This window comes from Sus scrofa, chromosome 15, assembly GCF_000003025.6.
Source record: "Sus scrofa isolate TJ Tabasco breed Duroc chromosome 15, Sscrofa11.1, whole genome shotgun sequence".
In the NCBI taxonomy this organism is placed as follows: domain Eukaryota; kingdom Metazoa; phylum Chordata; class Mammalia; order Artiodactyla; family Suidae; genus Sus; species Sus scrofa.
Window position 1 is genome coordinate 66,744,104 of NC_010457.5, and position 20,533 is coordinate 66,764,636.

General features: G+C 36.8%; 1 protein-coding gene across 1 annotated transcript in view; it reads right to left on the reverse strand.

Annotated features, from left to right (window-relative positions):
- The window catches only part of LY75 (lymphocyte antigen 75), a 105,905-nt gene that overhangs the window by 2,481 nt on the left and 82,891 nt on the right, over window positions 1–20,533 (reverse strand). Inside the window, 8 exon segments of the mRNA NM_001184946.1 lie at window positions 9–176; window positions 1,428–1,550; window positions 4,168–4,317; window positions 8,638–8,806; window positions 10,632–10,858; window positions 13,745–13,939; window positions 18,414–18,530; window positions 20,025–20,192. Coding sequence (NP_001171875.1) covers window positions 9–176; window positions 1,428–1,550; window positions 4,168–4,317; window positions 8,638–8,806; window positions 10,632–10,858; window positions 13,745–13,939; window positions 18,414–18,530; window positions 20,025–20,192 — 1,317 coding nt within the window.

Genomic DNA, 20,533 nt, shown 5'->3' on the forward strand with positions numbered 1-20,533 from the left:
ATACTTACCCACGGGAACTTTGCAGACAACTCTTCCACGGCCATCTGAACATTCAACTTTTATCCAAGTTTCATTTGAAGCCAACAAAATGCTACATTGTCCACTACCACTCTTAATTTTATTTGCCCACTTGACAAATATTGCTTTGGATCCATCTAACCAATTCCAAGACCGATCTAAAGAAAGAAAATAAGTATGTTTATTGCAATTAAGTTACTAAGGTAAAAAGGCCTATGGTTTCATACAATTTAATTACTTAGAACTGTGCTGTGCCACTACTTAAAATTTATTAAAAGTGAACAAATTAAAAAAATCAGTTCGTCAGTGGCACTTGTCTCATTCCAAGTGCTCAGTGGCTGCATATGACTAGTGACGACTAAGTTGAACAGTACATACACAGAACAATTTCATCTTTGCAGGAAGTTGTATTATACAGCCCTGATAAAGAATACGGTATTTTGCTTAGAGTGCAGAATGCCTGCACATTTATCATTGTGTGAGGAACAGATTTCTAAGAGACCTGTATCTCTTGTCCCTTGCCTCCACGCCCCACCCCGCCCCCATTAAAAAATTCATATGATTCACAATGTGCTGGTGGGGGAGACAGGGTCCAGCAGGGTCCAAGAAAGCTTCCACAGCGTGATTCCATTTTTCCTTTCCTGCTGAGGGAGCACCACTACCTTGTGGTGATCAGATAAATACAATTTACAATTCACTTAGATGGCCAACTTTGAATTCATTTACTTTTTGACACATACTTCATATTTTGGAATTCGCATTTTCCCAAGTATTTAGAATTCAACTTTCTGTAAAATATGAAACAGACTTCCTATTCTAGCAAATCTGCACTCCTCATTCTTTATCAATTCCAACTGTACTAAATCTATTATTCCTTACTGAAAAGTTCCTCCACAAATCTTTTTTGAACCAAATCTCTGCAATTTTACTAAGCTAGGATGAAAGCAATCACTATTAATACTTATTTTCACTCTATGGTTAAAAAAATTACAAGAGGGAAGGGAAGAAGAAGAGGCCTTTCTGAGTAACGGACTTATAAGCTGCAAGATCACTGGGTGATAGACACTAGAACTCTGAGGGAAGTAAATGATGGATGTCTTGTGGGGACATGGGAGTCACTGACATTGACACGGGAGAAGAAATGTCCTATTGATCCCAGTATCTTAAGCCTCTAAAACAATTCCAGTTGACTTAAACTGATTTTCTATTTTGTTAGTGTTTCCATCATTACTAATAAGTTACTTACTCATTAGAAATGTATAAGCCTCTAAAACAGCAGACCTAGCTTATTCGCCAAAAGGAAGCGTCTGAATTAGCTACTGCTTGACATTTCTTCAGTGAGGCTGACTTGGTATTTAGGACAAGTTAGAACTCTCTTCACACACTACACACACAGATAGGTCATTTACCGGCAGAAAGTTGGGATAATCCAAGCCAAACTCTCATGGTAATATTATTATTTTCCCTCATCAGTTTGCTCACAAATTTATTCTCATCTTCATCCTTTATGGTAACGATAGTTGCAGAAGGATCTGTTGAAGGAAAACAAACCCCAAACCAATTCACTTTATGCAAACTAGGGAAGTGGTTTATTCTCAACCAACCATTTGAAGAAAAGACTATCATGTTTAAGATCACAGAGAAATTCAAACTTGACACAGAGAATGTTCTTCAAATCTGATATTTACGTCAGATTTTTAAAGTATAGCACCAAAGACTTCCCCCCAGATTAGAAATATTTCAAGATTAAAATCTTGTATATAGATATTTTATATTTCCTCAACATGTTTACCTGGTAATATTTTTGGAATTTGGAACTGCCTAACCACTGAGACCTTCATGTATGAACAGCTTTTAATAAGAAGTGAGGTAGGTAATGATAGAAATCTGTTTTCTCCTGTAGATTTTAAACACTTTCTCCTCAATAACTAGTTCTTTATAATAACTCAGCTTCAAATTTGCTTCTGTTAAAATGAAACTAAAAGCAAATAAATTTGGGACATATACTGGAAAGCACTAGCCTTTCTTTTAGTAATATTTTATACCTAAGTGTCTTCAGTCATGCCATTGAAAGTTCCTAAATACAGTATGGAATTGAATGAGTGAGTATTCTCAAAGTTTGATAGGTTACCCTAAACCCACAGGGAAAATAACATTATCACCAGCATCAGACAAGGGATAAAATAATAATTCGACTTGGAAATCAATCCTAAATGGAATCAAACAGCCTTCAATTCCAACAAGTCTATGAATACTTGAACTAAAACATTTCTTTCGTGGTGTGAGGTATTGAAATTAAAAAAGGGCAAAGGAAAGCTTTTGCTCCTTTATAGATCACCACAGGGTGCTGGTACTTTATATGTTACTTTGTTTAATACTATATAATCCCGCAGAGTAAGGTATTACCACTATTTTCCAGATGACAAAATAGAGGAGCAAGGAGATTAGTAAATTGGTCAAGTTTACACACCAATGATAAGAATAGTTTTGAGGGCTCACTTATCAGGGCACTGTGATATATTAGCATACCTTATCCCATTTCATTCATTCCTACAACAACCCAAAATTTACCCAAACTATTTTCTTTCTTTTTTTCCATTTTTTTTTGGGGGGGGCACATTTGAGGCGTATGGAGTTTCCCAGGCCAGGGATAGATCCTGCACCTCCGCAGAGACAATGCCAGATCCCTCACCCACTGCACCATAGTGGGAACTCCATGAGTACTATTTTCATTCTCATTGCTCAGATGAGAAAGAGAAACAATTATGTAACTTTCACAGTATCACTCAGCTAGTTAGTGTGGGAGCTGGGATTTGAACTCAGACTGTCTGCCTCTAAGGCTTGAGTGCCTAACCCTCACACTACAATGACAATGAAACTTATTCTTTTCTCTCTTAGGAGCAAGTGTCATGTGACTTTCAAAATATAAATGATTATGACCTACTATAAGGCATTGTGTCTGTATGTATATATACACACGTTTATATATATATATATATATATATATATATATTTCAGAACACACATACACACACACACATATATATGGTTTATAGTAGTTCCCATCACATGTATACATAAACATGTATAACATACAATAGTTCCCATTATGTAGTTAAGTGGTAGATTTTTAAATCAGTCCAGTGTCTCAGGTTAGCAAAAGAGATGCCATCTGCCTGGCTAAACTGCTACCCAGGGATGCAGGTCTTTGGAATACTCTAGGTAGTCTCCCTAGAAGTCAAGTCACAGTTTGACTATAGGCTAAGTTTCTTATGGGAGAGAGTCAATCATTGCTGCTCTTTATAAAACAGTTAAATCTGAAGACATAAGTTCTGTCCCTTTTAGTTTTCAGAGATGTGGCTCATTCTTTTTGCAGATGGATGAACAACCCATGCTTTTTGGATTTTATTGCCCTGGTCAGGCTAAGCTTACTGACTAATAACTAAGCAATGGGAAATCTCCAATCTTGTAATTACAGCTTAATCAAACTGTACAAAAAAAAAAAATCTACTTCTTGGAGCTCCCATCGTGGCTCAGTGGTGACGAAATCTAACTAGTATTCGTGGGGACGTGGTTTCCATCCCTGGCTTCACTTAGTGGGCTAAGGATCTAGCATTAACGCAAGCTGTGGTGTAGGTTGCAGACACGGCTCGGATCCCACGTTGCTGTGGCTGTGGTGTAGGCCGGCAGCTGTAGCTCTGATTTGACCCCTAGCCTGGGAACCTCCATATGCTGCCCTAAAAAGACAAAGAAAACCAAAAAACAAAACAAAACAAAACAAAACTACTTCTTAATCCCTTCATCTAAGCATATTTAAAACTCTTATATTTAAAATGATTTCATTTGTCAGCATTTTCACATAACAGTTGACTTAGCAATTTTTATTTTACTTCTTCCCACTTAACGTTTATTTTCCATGTACTTATTCTTACATTGATCATTTTTAATGGCTACACCAATATTCCATTAAGCTCCTATATCATAAAATACATAAACCATTTCCCTACCACTGGGCAATTAGGTTATGATGCTATTATAATTAGTATTTTGAAATTATTTTAAAAAAATATAATCTTTAAAGAATATCCTTAAGAAAAATTTCAATGGTTAAATTATTGAGTCAAAGAAAATCAACACATTTTAACTCACCAAACTCTGAACAAAGTTGTCTGGCTTCTGAGAAGCTGTGCAATGCCTGGTCAGATATGTAACAATAGCCCCTGTACTGGATCCACTGTGACTTACTCCCTTTTACTGCTGGGCATCGTGATGAGTACGTATAAGAGGACATCTCTTTAGCTATAAAAATGTTAGACACAACTGTGAAAATGCACAGAAAAAATGGCTGACTTTTAAAATATCATTAAATGTCCCATTTGACACTGTGGTTCCTGGGGTAAGAAGCATTCAACTCAATACACACCAGAGAAAGCTACAGCCCACACTCTAAGAGTATACATTCTAGGTAGCTTTTTGGAACACCATTTTTAAAAGTGAGAATACAGAGGAAAGCACTTAGCTTTCTAAGATGAACTTCAAACTAAAATAAAAACTATTAGAAAGACAGAATAGGAAAAGAAGAAAAGACAGCCTGAGTAGGCCTGGAACTACTTTGAAGTAACAAAATTCTTTCTTTGGATTCCTTTTTATCTTGATAATAGTAAAACAAACAAACAAACAAAAAACAACATAGTTTTACCTTGCCATAAAAAATCACAACCCACAAGTAAAAATTTGGTAATCTGTTCACAAAAGGCAAGAGATCAGCACAGCAAAATCTGTCTCAAACAAAAAAAAGGTGTGGCTTCTCAGATCTTAACAGTTCCCTTGGTTTTCATTTGAACTGCTTAATTTTTAATTGCACTGTGTAACACAAGAAGCCTGTGCCCCTTAAAAGTGTTGTTAATTCCAACAGAAGAGAGTATGAAAACTGGAAAGTAAACTGCCAACATCCTGTTTGTGGTGTACAGATTATCTGAATCAAATATCTGACCTGGTAAGGCCAGTAATCTAAACTTAAATCACTGGTCTGTACGCATTACATACAATCTGCATGTCTTTCAGTTGCTGAGGGTTTTTCCCCGTTTTTTCTCCTCATTGCAGTTGGGCAGAATTCTTATTTATGGTCCCTCTGATTCCAGAAGAAGGACTGCTGTCATTTCCTTCTTCATTAAGAGACTTCCTGATGGCTCTTCATTCCTTCTTTTGCTTCTCAATCCTCTGCTTCTCCACCTGGGCTTGATCTTTTTTGAACTCTAGTTATTTGATAGGTTTCTGCCTCCATACTTCCCACTAAGGTTATTAGTTTAAGCTCTGAGTCTTTCTTCACTATGACAGTTGATTACTCCTGGGTACATTTCCTAGTTGCAGATGATTAAAACTTATTTGCAAATGCATCTGCAAGTCTGTAAGACTTGTGACAATTCTTTATTAATGCTTCTGGTGGAGAAAGACGTTACTAGCAAATTCTTGCTTTTACCACACTGTGAAAATAGTTTCTTTGTCAAATATATACTGCTGACCATTCCATCATTACATAGGCAATGGTGTGTGTTGCTTCATTAGATGCGAAATATGCTGAACATTGGCTACCAATGCATAGCTAGGGCTAGTGGACTTTCGTGAATGGATTAGCTTAAAAAATTCTTCTTACACTGGGAATATATAGAAATGCCTTATCTCCAAAGCCTATTTGTTTCTAGTTTAGGCTATAACTGGCCTGTCTTATACTGCATTCATTTTCTTTCTTTACTTTTCTTCATGGAGTTTTGCTTCTTTTACATTTTCTTTTCCTGAAAGAGCCAGCATTGTGGTAAGTTTGCTATATTCCTGTCAAAAAGATTTTCAATGTTTTTGTGTGAAGATTCAGTTTTTTTGAAAGAGGTAAAATATACTCAACAAAATTTACCATCATAAGTATTTTTAAATGTGCAGGTCAGTGGCATTAAGTACATTCACATTATTGTGCCTCCATCACCACCATCCCTAGAACTTTTTCATCCTGCAAAACTGAAACTCTGTGTCTGTTAAGTAATAACCCCTCATTCCTCTATCCCCCTGGCAAAAACCATTCTACTCTGTTTCTATGAATTTGACAATTCTAGGTACCTCATATAAGTGGAATCATACAGTATTTGTCCTTTTGTGACTGGCTTATTTCACTTAGCATAATGTCTTCAGGATCTATCCATGTTGTAACATGTGTCGGAATGTCCTTCCTTCTTAAGGTTGAATAATATTCCATAGTATGTGCATAGCATATTTTGCTTATTCATTTATCTGTCAATGGACACTTGAGTTGCCTCCAACTTTTGGCAATTACAAATGATGCTGCTGTATAGAATGTGGCTGTACAAATATCTGTTTGTGTACCTGCTTCCACTTCTTTTCGGTATATACCCAGAAGTGGAATTGCTAGATAATACGGTAATTCTATGTTAGCTTTTTAGTCACTGTACCGTTTTCCACAGTGGCTATACATTGTTTTATATGACCACCAGCAGCACACGAGAGTTCCAATTTTTCCACATCCTTAGCAACACTTATTTCCTTTTTATCTTTTTTTTTTTAAATCCAGTTTTAAAGTTTGCTCTTGTATTGGTTTCTCAGGGCTTCCCTAAGAAATTAGTACAAATTGATGGCTTAAATCAAAAGAAAATTATTTTCTCACAACTCTGGAGGCTAGAAGTCTGAAAATAAGGTGTTAGCAATGTTGGTCCTTTTTGGAGGCTCTAAGAGAGAATGTTTTCTGCCTTTTTCCGTGCTTCTCATGGTTGCTGGAAATCCTTGGCTTATAGCTCCATCACTTCAATCTCCACCTCTGTCATCAAGTGTCCTTCTTCCTGTGCATTTGTGCCTGTCCTCTTAGAAGGACACCAGTCATTGGGTTTAAGGCCCATCCTAATCAAGTATCACCTCATCTTAACTAATTACATATGCAAAGACCATTTCTAAATAAGAGCACATTCTGAGGATTTGGGTGGACATGCATTTGGGGAGACATCCTTCAACCCAGTATAGCACTGAATTTGTGTTTGAGCTACAGTCATTCTCCATCATCCTATAAAGTCTGCTTTTCTAACACAGCTGTCCCTTTCTACTTCTACGTGCTTTATCACGGTTATCATGTATTTCATTTGTTTTTCTAAAAAATTATTCTTCTTTTCTGTACCTAACAACTCAGAGGTCAGTTCTTGATTGTGCCTTTATTCCTCATTCTCTATATCATTCCCCTTTTCTTGTATTCACTTGTTTCTCTAGCTAAGGTTTCCACATTTTCTTCCGCTTAATCTGTTGAAATCCAAATGTTAAATCTTATCATGAGGGTACTCCAGAGCAGAAAATACGGTAAGCAGAAAACAGGGCAAGCACTGAGAATCAGAAGCTTTAGACACCAGCACCGCAACCAGCTCTTGGCCTGCCTGGCAGGCCTCTGTAGCTCTGGGGTGTGTGTGTGTGTGTGTGTGTGTATGTGTGTGTGTGTGTGTGTATTGGAGTGTGGAGCAGTGTCCTAGGTTTTTGTACTCTAACTCATGGCTCATGCTCCACCCCCCCAAGGATGACTCCAAGTCCAGCCCCTGAAGAAAGGAGCTCTTTCCTTAGATTTTAAGGGTCATATAAATTTGGAAAATGTTTAGTTATACACATTTATTTACTATAGAAACTTTTGGAGTTCCCGTCGTGGCACAGTGGAAATGAATCTGACTGGTATTGATGAGGATGTGGGTTCCATCCCTGGCTTCGCTTAGTGGATCAGGGATCTGTCGTTGTGGTGAGCTATGGTGTTGGTTGCAGATATGGCTCAGATCCTGTGTTGCTGTGGCTATGGCATAGGCCAGCGGCTGTAGCTCTGTTTTGACCCCTAGCCTAGGAACTTCCATATGCTGCAGGTGCGGCCCTAAAAAGCAAAAAACAAACAAACAAACAAAATGAAACACCTCACAAACAAACAAAAAACAAAACAAAACAAAAATACTATAGAAATGCTTTACTATAGAAACTCTACTGAACTATCAATATGGTAAATCATTTGAGGTATTTTCTAAAGTCATATGCTGTGGAACTCTTTTTTAAAAGGAGCATCTCAGCCTTTGTAAAACATTGCTGAGATTAAAATTCACAAAGTCTAGAGTAAAATTCACCTAGTGAATAGAAAGTCTGAGAACAAATTCCCTGAATGTGCATATTATATTTGTTTCTCCAAAGTACTGAAATTTTTGTGATAGGATTTGTGAATAAACCTTATTTAAAATCTATAAAAATTCCTTTGAGGAGTTCCCGTCGTGGCGCAGTGGTTAACAAATCCGACTAGGAATCATGAGGTTGCGGGTTCGGTCCCTGCCCTTGCTCAGTGGGTTAACGGTCCGGCGTTGCCGTGAGCTGTGGTGTAGGTTGCAGACGCGGCTCGGATCCCGCGTTGCTGCGGCTCTGGCGTAGGCTGGTGGCTACGGCTCCGATTGGACCCCTAGCCTGGGAACCTCCATATGCCGAGGGAGTGGCCCAAAAAATAGCAAAAAAAAAAAAAAAAAAAAAAAAAAAATTCCTTTGAGTATTTAATCATGTACATAAAACAAATGTCACATTTTAGTAAATATACAGTTATTTGAAATTAAGTCTTACATTTGGTAGGTTTATAACAAATAGCACCATCCTTAACAGAGTTGCATTTTTCATGTTTCCAAATTCCTTTTGGATCCAAGACAACACAATTTCCAGCAGACTTTTTGTCTTTCCATGGGATATAGTCAAATGCACTGCCATCAGACCATTCAAAACTCGATTCACTTCCCTGTTTTAGGAATAATAGGCATAACCTGAATTCAGATGTATGACTTCGAAAAAGAACATATATGCTTTAAGAAATATAGGAATGATTCTTGGAGTTGCCGTCGTGGCGCAGTGGTTACCGAATCCGACTAGGAACCATGAAGTTGCGGGTTCGGTCCCTGCCCTTGCTCAGTGGGTTAAAGATCCAGCGTTGCCGTGAGCTGTGGTGTAGGTTGAGCTGTGGTGTAGGTCGCAGACGTGGCTCGGATCCCGTGTTGCTGTGGCTCTGGCGTAGGCCGGTGGCTACAGCTCCAATTAGACCCCTAGCCTGGGAACCTCCATATGCCGCGGGAGCGGCCCAAGAAATAGCAAAAAAGACAAAAAAAAAAAAAAAAAAAAAAGAAAGAAATATAGGGATGAGGTGTTAATCGTTTGCTTACAAGTATTGTAAGTCTGTATCTATTTGTAAAATCAGAGATGCACTGATTTAAGACGTTTGCTCTGGCATAATTTAAATAGGACTTTAAGTTTAGAGACAGAGTTACTACCTTCTGTCTCTAAATTTATTTTTTTAAAACATGAGTTTATATAACACTTGAAATTAAATGACATGCAAATGGCTTCCATTTTTCATAATTACAGATTTACAATCCCAACCTTCACATTATTCTGAATATTGTTTTTTATGTTTTATAGTTTTGTGGTTTGTGTCTCTGGCTAAAATATCATATTATGGAAGTCATTAAGCAGCATGGGGCTGGAACAGGAAAATACTTCCCAAGAAACTCATATAAGAAGATTACTTCTGATTTGTCCTGGATTCCATATGCTACTTTAACATCATTTTATTTTCTTCACTTTGTTCTAAAGATTATTTAAATTAGACCTTCAATTCTAATCTCAGTAGATGTCTACTTTTTGTATACTAGATATTATTGTCATACATGCATATACTAATTAATAGGATCCAAATGGTGGCATAAAAGATATGTTTACCAGCAGAAGATTATTCTCAAATGGTGTTAATTTTTAGGATAAAGTAAAAAGAAAAGATGCACTTATTTTTTTTTGATCTTTTTAGGGTCGTACCTTCGGCATATGGACATTCCCAGGCCAGGGGTCCAATCTGAGCTGTAGCCACCAGCCTACACTAGAGACACAGCAACTCGGGATCCCAGCTTCGTCTGTGACCTACAATGCAGGTCACAGCAATGCCGGATCCTTAACCCACCAAGCAAGGCCAGGGATCAAACCCACATCCTCATGGATGCTAGTCAGGTTCATCAATTTCTGAGCCATGATGGCAGCTCTGAAAATATGCACCTATTAGTCCTAATGTTGAGTTTTTGGCCCCTTACATACATTTTTGTGTTAATCTTTGCTACAATCCTATATTAAGGAAAATATTATCACCCTAATTTTACAGATGAGGAAATAAGCTTGCAAAGGTTTAATAACTTGCTTGTGACCACCCATCATGTAAATAGAAGACCTGCCCTTGTACTGGAAATCAGGATTTTCTAATCCTATGCTATTCCCTTTTCACCAGCTTTCCAACTGGTCTGTCCTACACAGGTAACAGAGATGTTGTTGAAATATTAATCTAATGAGCCCATGGGATGGTTTGACAGTGTCTAGGGCAGCTGCAGTCCTGGCCATTTGCCCTAGTGCACTCTACAAATATAATTTTCAGCTTGTTTTATGTTGTGAAAAGATAGAAAGCACTATGCTGTGCAATGCAATCCCAGGACTTATCTTGATGTTATACTTTGAATTAATATTTTATGCTCAAATTTCCAACCCTCTAACATATTTGGAAAATTTCTAGAAAACAAAACAAGACTTACATCATGACTTGAGAGCCCAACCCACAGTGGAAATCCATCACGCTTTACAATATCTTCCAGAAAAAGCTGGTCACTTTGGTCGTGAACACTTGCCAAATGACCTCCACTTTGAGAACATGTATTTAATGCTTCATACCATGTTACTTTTTTTTGAATGACATTATAAACACCATCTTCATATGGAATTGACTGTGGCAGAGTAGTATTATATTCTTCCTTGTGGTCAACTATAATATTTAAATTAAAAATGTTAGTGATTAAATTTAAATTATTTTTTAAAATACATATTTTGGGCAAGGGTGGACATGCAATCATTAGTTCTAAAGTGAAATAAAATTGGGTTTCTTATTAGTAAGGGAGGTCAAATGCTTATTTTCTTTTTTTATTGCCACAGCATATCGAATAGGCTCTTTACTACAATTAAAGCAAAGGTTTAAACACTATAGATGAAACCATTGGGCTATCAAGAAAAGGTTTAAACACTATAGATGAAACCGTTGAGGGGAGGGAAGAAGTGGGAGGGTGGGAATAATATGTATATAATAGTACATATAAAATAGATGATAAAATGTATAAAATAGATGATTAACAAGAACCTTCTGTATAGCACAGGGAAATCTACTCAATAGTTGGTAATAACCTATATGGGAAAAATAATGGATATATTTATATGTGTGATTAATTAATTCACTTTGCTGTATACCTGAAACTAATACAACGCTGTAAATCAACTATATTCCAATAAAATTAAATACGAAAGGTATAGACTTCATCTTTTATTTAAGGAGCTCACACATTGGGCACAGAAAACAACACCTGAAATGAGGGCAAAACAATTAACTACTAGAATATGTGTGACTGACTAGAGAAGGAAAGATTCATTTGAATTAAGGGAGAGAGCTGGCTTGATAAGTTAGATCTCCAGATTTTAGGTTAGCTGAAATTAGGACTAGAAAGAAATTAGGTAATCAGAAGGTCAGCTAAAAATAAGCAAACAGCAATAACAAAACCACAATGATGAAGACATTTCAAAAGGACAGAGGAATCAAGTAAAAGGGATCCCAATGGTGAAATCTGGAGTAATTTGAACAAAATATGAAATAATGAGGTCTATTATATTCTAACCCAAAGTATAAAATAAATAACCATGAGCCCATACTGATATAAATAAATGACTAAATAAATTTTTCTTTAAATGAGAGAGAATAGACAAATCCTTGAAGAAATCCAAGTAATTTATATGGGCCCTCCTCACCTATGGAAGGTAGAGTATCTCTGCATTCCTTAAGTGTGGACTAAGGATGGTAATTTCTTACAAAGAGGTCGATAAGGAAAGGGACCAGGGGCGGGAGGCTGGGGTTGGGGAGAGTTCCCTTCATGGCTCAGCTGTGAACAAACCCAACTAGGATCCATGAGGCTGCAGGTTCCATCCCTGGCCTCGCTCAGTGGGTTAAGGATCCAGCGTTTCTGTGAGTTGTGGTATAGATCGCAGATGCTGCTCAGATCTGCATTGCTGTGGCTGTGGTGTAGGCTGGAAGTTGTAGCTCTGAGTTGACTCCTAGCCTGGGAAATTCTATATACTGTGGGTGTGGCCCTAAAAAGCAAAAACAAACAAAAAATTAAAAGGAAAGGGGAAAAAGTGTAACTTTGTAGTGGAGAAAGCTGATAGACACTACCTAGATCTATGCAATCAAGATTAAAAATCAGCAATGATAAGTAAGTCATGTTTAAGCATATACTTTTCATAGGATGTGATGCAAATGAAACTTCATCTCTGTGGTTTGTCCCCAAACCCATAGGTCCAGTTTAATCATGAGAAAAAAAAAAAATCAGCCAACCCAAACTGAGGGACATGCCACAAAAACACATGACTAGTGCTCCTCAAAACTGTCATGAAAAGCAAGGAAAGTCTGAGCAATGATCATAGCTCGGAAGAACCTGAGGAAAATATATTAAATATAACATGGTATCCTGGATGGATTCCTGAACAGAAAAATAACATAAAGTAAAAACTAAGGAAATCTGAACCATGTATGAGCTTTAGCTGATATAAGCCGCCGACATTGGTTTATTAGTTGCAAAAAATGTACCATGCTAATAATGTTAAATGTTGACAACAGGGGCAACTGGTTATCATGTATATGGTAACTCTATACTATCTTTGCAACTTCTCTGTAAACCTAAAATTATTCTAAAATAAATTTTTTTTTTTAGAAAAAGGGGGACAAAGAAAGAACATAGAAGACTTCTTGGCAGGAAAAAAAAAACCATAAATGAGTGCAAATGAGAATGGGTATACACTGTATGTGAGACAATTAAGAAATCAGCCTGACAGAAAAAAGATCCTTTATCGAACCAAAAATTGGAAAAAGAAAAGGACACTGGGAGAAAGCCTAGAATTTTAGAAGAGACACTGGTTTCTAAAGTCTCAAAACCTTACGTGAACTCAAAGTAATTGATAATAGGGGATCCCTGGAAATTGTTGATGGAAATGGTGCATCAGAAAGGTATTCTGCAGGACTGTGAAGAGTGAAGATGGGCCTGGATGCAACTGTGATGGGCTCCATGTTAGCAGAGGGCTTACAGCAGAATGGCCATAATGACAGTTACTAAGCTGTGGAAAATTTAAAGCTGACTTGATTTAAAAATAGCCTTATTTAAGATAGGTTTAGAGACATTCATTTTCAGCCTGGAATGTTAAAACTCTCCCCAAATACGCTTTATTATTTATAAAAATCTTAACCATCCTTTAAGGTCCGACCAAATTTTACCCCCACCTCAATGCATATTTGTTTTCATTATTCCCGTTTTCATTGATTTCTTTTGGTTTCCCAACAAATGTAAGCCCATATCAAATAACTTAAGACAAACCTACATAAAACAATGATAAAGAATTTAACTCTGTCTCCCCAGCTACATTTCACTCCTTGATCAAGACCACAGCACCAAGGATTGTGTATATTCCTTCCTCAGAAACCTCTGAAGTGCCTCTTACTGCAGAAGACTGAAACAGGGAGCCGCTCAAGAAATGCAAGTGCTTGATTCCCACTAGTGGAGCTAATACCTTTATATTCTCTTTCTCTGGAGTAGAAACTCTACATTCGCATACTTACCCATTTCTATTTTACAAGCAACAATGCTGTGCTGGTGAAGGTAAAGTATATCCTCAACAGTATTAAAGGTTTGAATATCCCAGAAGCCATCAGTATTCAAGCCAGCAAAAAACTTGTCATTTTTCACAACTGGTCTTCCTGCTCTCCAGTGCGTATATGACAGTGTGGTCTTGTCAGACCACATAAGAGAATTATCTAGAAAAGAAACATTTTTTTTCCTATGCTTAGATATTAAATCAAGACGTGATTTATAGTTACGAGGTTACTATCTCAAGCTCAACTATTTTTCTTTCTTTTTCCCCTCTTTCTAAAAAGGTTGTATGTCTTCCTCCAAAATATTTTCTAATTATAACAGTAAATCATGCTTATTTTGAATAAAGTACAAATTATAAACATGAAAATTAAAATTTATGTATAATTCTACCACCCTGTAATAAGTTTATGAATTTTGTTACTTTGTTATTTTTTCAACCAATATTCATTTTTTTCTACATATTTTTTTTTGGGGGGTGGTGCTGCACCTGAGGCATATGTAAGTTCCTAGGCCAGAGATCCAATCAGAGCCACAGTGTGACCTACACCACAGCCGCAGAAACGCAGATCCTTCACCCACCGCACCAGGCCAGGTATCAAACCCATGTCTCAGCAGCAACCCAAGCAGTCACAGAAACAATGCTGGATCCTTTATCTGCTGTACCACAGCAGAACTCTCCTACATATATGTTTAATTCTGATGGAAAATGAACATAACCATTTTGTTTAAGAATTAACACATTATAGAACTTGTGATAGAAATCCCTTCGCTGGACCAAAACTATGCACAATTATGTCAACTGATTTTTGACAAGGGTACCAAGACAATTCAATGGGGAAAGAATAGTTACTGGGACAAAAAGATATCTACATGCAAAAAAAAATAAAGTTAAACCATTTTCTTTCACTACATAAAATACTGAAAATTGATCATGTCTAGAATACATGTCTAGAATAGACCTACTTGTATGAGCTAAAATAATTAAAACTCTTCAGTGTGTCTTCATGACCCTAGGATAGGCAAAGCCTTCTTAGACACACACAAGTGGACTTCATTAAAATTACAAAGTTTTGGGGAGTTCCTGTCGTGGCTCAGTGGAAACGATTCTGACTAGTACTCATGAGGCTGCAGGTTTGATCCCCGGGCTTGGTCAGTGGGTTAAGGATCCAGCATTTTCATGAGCTGTGGTGTAGGTCTCAGATGCAGCTCAGATCCCAGGTTTCTGTGGCTGTGGCATAGGCTGGTGGCCACAACTCCAATTCTACCCCTAGCCTGGGAACCTCTATATGCCACAGGTGCGGCCCTAAAAAAACGAGACAAAAAAAATTAAAAAGTTTTGTCCTACAAATTATATTACCAAGAAAGTGATGGAAGACAATATTTACAAATCATTTCTTTGACAATGAATTTATATATGGAATATATAAAACATGCTTAAAACTCAACAATAAAGAGAATTTAAAAGAGGGAAAAGGATTTAAAGAGAGATTTCTCCAAAGATAATATACAAAGAGCCAATAAGTACATGGAACAATGCTTCATATCATTAATCAACTGGGACACGAAAAAAAAAAACCTCAATGAGATACTTCATATGAATTTTAATGGCTATAATCAAAATAATAAAGAAACTGTTGGCATAGATATGGAGAAACTGGAACCTTCAACGGAAAATGGTACAGCAGCTTTGGAAAACATCCATTAGTTCTTCAAAGGGTTACACAAAACCCAGCAATTCCACTCCTAGGCATTTACCCAAGAGAAATGAAAATGTATATCCACATTAAAGACTTGTATATGAATGTTATTCATAATAACTAAAAAAGTGAAAAACTAAATACCCATCAACTGATGAATGGATAAATAAAGCGTGGTACCTATCCATATAATGGGACTATTCAGCCATACAAAGCATGATATACTGATACTTGCTGCAATGCTATAGGCATAAACCATGAAATGATTATGCTAAATGAAATAGCACAAAAAATCATATTATACGATCTCACTTACATGAAATGTCTAGAATAGGCAGTCTGTTGAGACAGAAAATAGATTGGTGGTTGCTGAGGGTTGGGAGAAGGGCTCGGGGATGAGGAGGACTGCTCATGGGTATGATATTTCTTTTGGAGGTAGTGATAGTTGCACAACTCTGCGACTATACTAAACACCATTACACTGTACGTCTTAAATGGCTGGATTGTATGGTATGTGAAAATATCTTATTGAGGTTTTTTGAAAAACAAGTTGTTAGGCTTATTAAAATTATGAATTGGTAATGAAGAGGGATGTCATTATTACCTACACATACCCCTTGTCCTGGTTATTTCTACTTTTCACTGATTACCATCTCCCAAGATATTATACCTAAACCTCTGCTTGCAGCAATGACACACTAGCAACATTGGACATATGATTTGGTTGTTGCTTGCTGTTCTGTATCACCTCATGTCTTCTAGTTCCTCTTCCCTTCTCCCCAAATGTTAAAGTTACAATTTTCTGGCCAGTACAATGGACAATTGCATATGCATATATATGCCATATATATATAATTGCTATAACAAAAGGGTTACTTTTTCATTTGGCTTGAAGTATCTTTCAGTTGATATGTGGTTTCTATTAGTAATTTCTATTTGTGGCACTATTTTTGAAAAGTCAGAACTTTTTCAGAAACAGAATCTTTTGTGTAGGTAGTATATACAATAAAAATATTATTTAAGTAATAAAAACCCTATAGATATAAATTCAGCCAGTAAGAATTAGGTTTAAACCAGGTTCAATGTTTGCTTGAAACATCTTTCTATATGTCACTCATGTCTGTATATTTTTAACAGAAATTTTGTTACTTTTTTTTTTTTAAGAGGTTGCATATAGAGGTTCTGAGGCCAGGGGTCAAATTGGAGCTGCGGCTGCAACCTATGCCACAGCTACAATTTATAAATGAAGTTAAGATTATTAAAAGAAAGTCTAGAGATATGAAAATGCTTTTCATAATACAACATAATTAACAAAGTTAATTATGAGGGGTAAAACTGAAATCTCCAGCTATATCCTGGGTCAGTTTCTACTTCTCTATGTGGGATCACTGTTTCCTCAGCTGCTTTCAGGTGAAGCCTGGGATCTTTTGACCTAGTTTCTCTCCGTTCCTTACATTGCCCAATTTAAGGGTATTCAGGCATCATTAGAGAAAAGATTTGGGCAACTACGTCCTGCCATAATGAACTCATCTGCTGGCAACCCAAGTCTTACCCCTTGCTTGATAGCTTATTTTTGTTAAGTCATAAACATTTAAGAAAAACCTGAGTAATTCTAAGAAAAGACATAAGTTAGACTGCAAAGAGAAGGCTATTTTTGTTGTTGTTGTTGTTGTCTTTTTTAGGACTTCACCCGAAGCATATGGAAGTTCCCAGGCTAGGGCTCCAATTGGAGCTGCAGCTGCCAGCTTACACCACAGCCACAGCAACCCTGGATCTGAGGTGCATTGGTTACCTACACCACAGCTCATGGCAATGCTGGATCCTTAACTCACTGAGCAAGGCCAGAGATCAAACCCTTGTCCTCTTGCATACTAGTTGGATTTGTTATTGCTGAGCCACAGTGGGAACTCTGAGAAGGCTTTTTCTAAAATGGTCAGATTTTGAGTAATTTAGCTTCTCTGCCTACCCTACCTCTTGCTATCATTGTTCTATGCCCGCTATTAACATCTTTTTTGGGGGGGGGGTAAATATATGCTTTTGATCCTTTATGCCCAAAGTGTGATTTTTTTTTTTTCTAATTCTAAAACTTTGTGGGAGTTCCCGTCATGGCGCAGTGGTTAACGAATCCGACTAGGAACCATGAGGTTGTGGGTTCGGTCCCTGCCCTTGCTCAGTGGGTTAACGATCCGGCGTTGCCGTGAGCTGTGGTGTAGGTTGCAGACGCGGCTCGGATCCCGCGTTGCTGTGGCTCTGGCGTAGGCCGGTGGCTGCAGCTCCAATTCAACCCCTAGCCTGGGAACCTCCATATGCCGCGGGAGTGGCCCAAGAAATAGCAATAAATAAATAAATAAATAAAAAATAAAACTTTGTGATTTTTCAGGACCTCTCTAATTGAGTATCTTTCTAAATTGGTCTTCTTTCCCCTATTAATGAGGACTGTGTTTTAAAATTTTTTCATAGCAATTATATCTTGGGACTTTGGTATTTATAATTTCAAATATTCTATTCCATTGGCAGATTATATGCCTCATTTTTCTAAAGTACACCCCCAAACTAATGATATAAATCCAAAGGTGCACATTAGAAGTATATTTCTGTTTTTACTCATTCCACATACAGAGAGATACAAAGTAAGTATTGGAGGTTTACATGGCAGTGCAGTCATTTTTAGTTAGTCTTGTATTCCCAAGAGGGAGAGTGAAGAAAGGAAAATACCTTCCATCACTTCACTCTAAGCTCAGTGGTAAAGGCATTTTAATGACAGAGCAGAGACAAAGAAATGGTCTTGGTATTTGTATAAGTTATGCTCCGTGTATAATTATAATTTTGTATACTGATAAATATATACTCTGAAGAATTATACTTTTATACCTTGATAAACAAGAAGTTTATAATGAATCATTAATATAAAGATAAAATCAGGAGATTCACAACTTACTTTCATAAGTTATGCCTAACATGACCCATGAAGCCATGTAATTGTAGCGTAGAAGTTCCTCAAGAACAAAGTTATTCTCTTTTTCATCTCGAATACTCAGAATATGCGATTTTGGGTCTGTTAAATAAAAACAGTCGATAATTTAAATACTCATTTAGAACCCATTTATTTGTTTGATAGATTTAGTAAATTTTTATTTCCCAGTTTAATACACTCCAAAACTTACACTATAGTAGAAAATAAGAAAGATATGTACATTAAAACTATCTTGTTATACTAAAATAGATAGGTTAAGAAGTTTTCAAACATTCTGATATTAAATTTGGTTTTATAGAAGAGTAGAAAACTAGTAGCTGAGTAGAGAACTTGAAACATTGATTCACTTTATTTTTCCTCACTTAAGGCTTATTTTGAGTTGGTACAAATTTACCCATATTAATGATACACTGTCAAAGACTATAATAAATAAACCTCTTGGATGGGCTAAAAGACAGATCTTCCTTTTCCTAGAGATCATTGCTATATAAGGGTTTAAAAAGTTTAATATTTCCCAAATTGTGTTCCTCAGGAAACTTACAGAGAGTCCTCAGAAAAGGACTTCATGGGAAAAAAAAATTTACAAACATTAAACAAAGTTAAACTAGTTCATTTATGCCAGTCTTCCTTCCTTCCTTCCTTCCTTCCTTCCTTCCTTCCTTCCTGCCCTCCCTCTCTCTTTTTTCTTTTTTGGCTGCCCCACAGCATGTTGGAGTTCCTGGGCCAGAGATAAGATCCAAGCTGTAGTTGTGACCTAAGCTGTGACTGCGGCAACGCTGGATCCCTAACCCACTGGGCTGGGCCAGGGAGTGACCGTGAGTCCCAGCGCCCCAGTGCTCCCAAGGTGCCGCCCATCCCGTTGTGCCGCAGTGGGATCTCCTCCAGTATTTCTTAAAATACACACTAATGTACATTCGATAACATTTAACAGGAAGTGAAATGTGCCGTGTTTCTCCACCTTGCCCTTTTACTAAGGATCTTTCTTTCTGTCTTTCTGTCTTTCTTTCTGAACATCTCTTAAGACTAGTGTTCTACAGAGCACATCTTGGGGAATAATGGTTTGATATTTTCCACAGGAACTTTCTACAAAGTTGATAGGTCCATTGTTCAGAAGTCAAAAATCCTCAGTGGATCTCATAGGAAATATTCGGAGTCTTGAGAACAGAAAGGATGAGATATATATTACTTTTAAGCTTCTTCGTGGCTTATGTAAGCTTTCAACCACTCAAACTGACCTACTTTATCATGGCCAAAGCCTAATTTGATTTAACATTTAGCTCTCTGCTCTCTAGTGTCATTTCTTTTACTTTTTAAGTAGAATATATTTGGTTTATACATGTTAAGACAGACCTAGTTTCCTTTTGGATGGGTTAAAAAAAAAGAGGTAACTCCTATACTTCACATTTTAACTAAACACAAACTTTAATAGTTTGTAATTATTAAAAAAGAAATTGGAAGATAAGTACTTTTGAGATCTGGTTGCTAGTGCTAATTAGAATATTTATAATACACTCAGGTTAGATTTGTTTTTTAAAGAGTATAATGTAATATATAATGGCCATATAACATACTTACTCAGTGTCTGGCATTTGGAATGAACTTCTTCTTGTGTTGTTACCACATATCTATTCTTTGTTATCATAAAATTATAGCAAGAGTTCTGAAATGGTATCCAGGGAGTATTTAGAACAGGAGATGGACACTGAACACTGTCAACTGGTCTGACCTCTCTTTCAGTATCATCTAGAAAAAATTAATAGTAAGAATTCTAATTTCAGATATAAATGTTATATCCTGTTCATAGTAATTAGACTTGATTTGTAGGAAATACACAGGAAGCCAAGAAATAATAGCCTGGTGATGCTTGTTCTGTTTATGCTCAAATAAAATGTGACCTCTTAACTGACTTTCTGTAGGAAGGAAATTATTTAATGTAATTTTCCTCCCCCTGATGTGAATGAGTGGAAGAATGTGAAAAATGAGGTGTTATTAGATTAAATTCAGTTTCTGTCTTCCTGCATCACCAAACTTATAGGGAGCCAGTTCAGGGAAACTATACAAATATAATGATAGGCACCTAGATA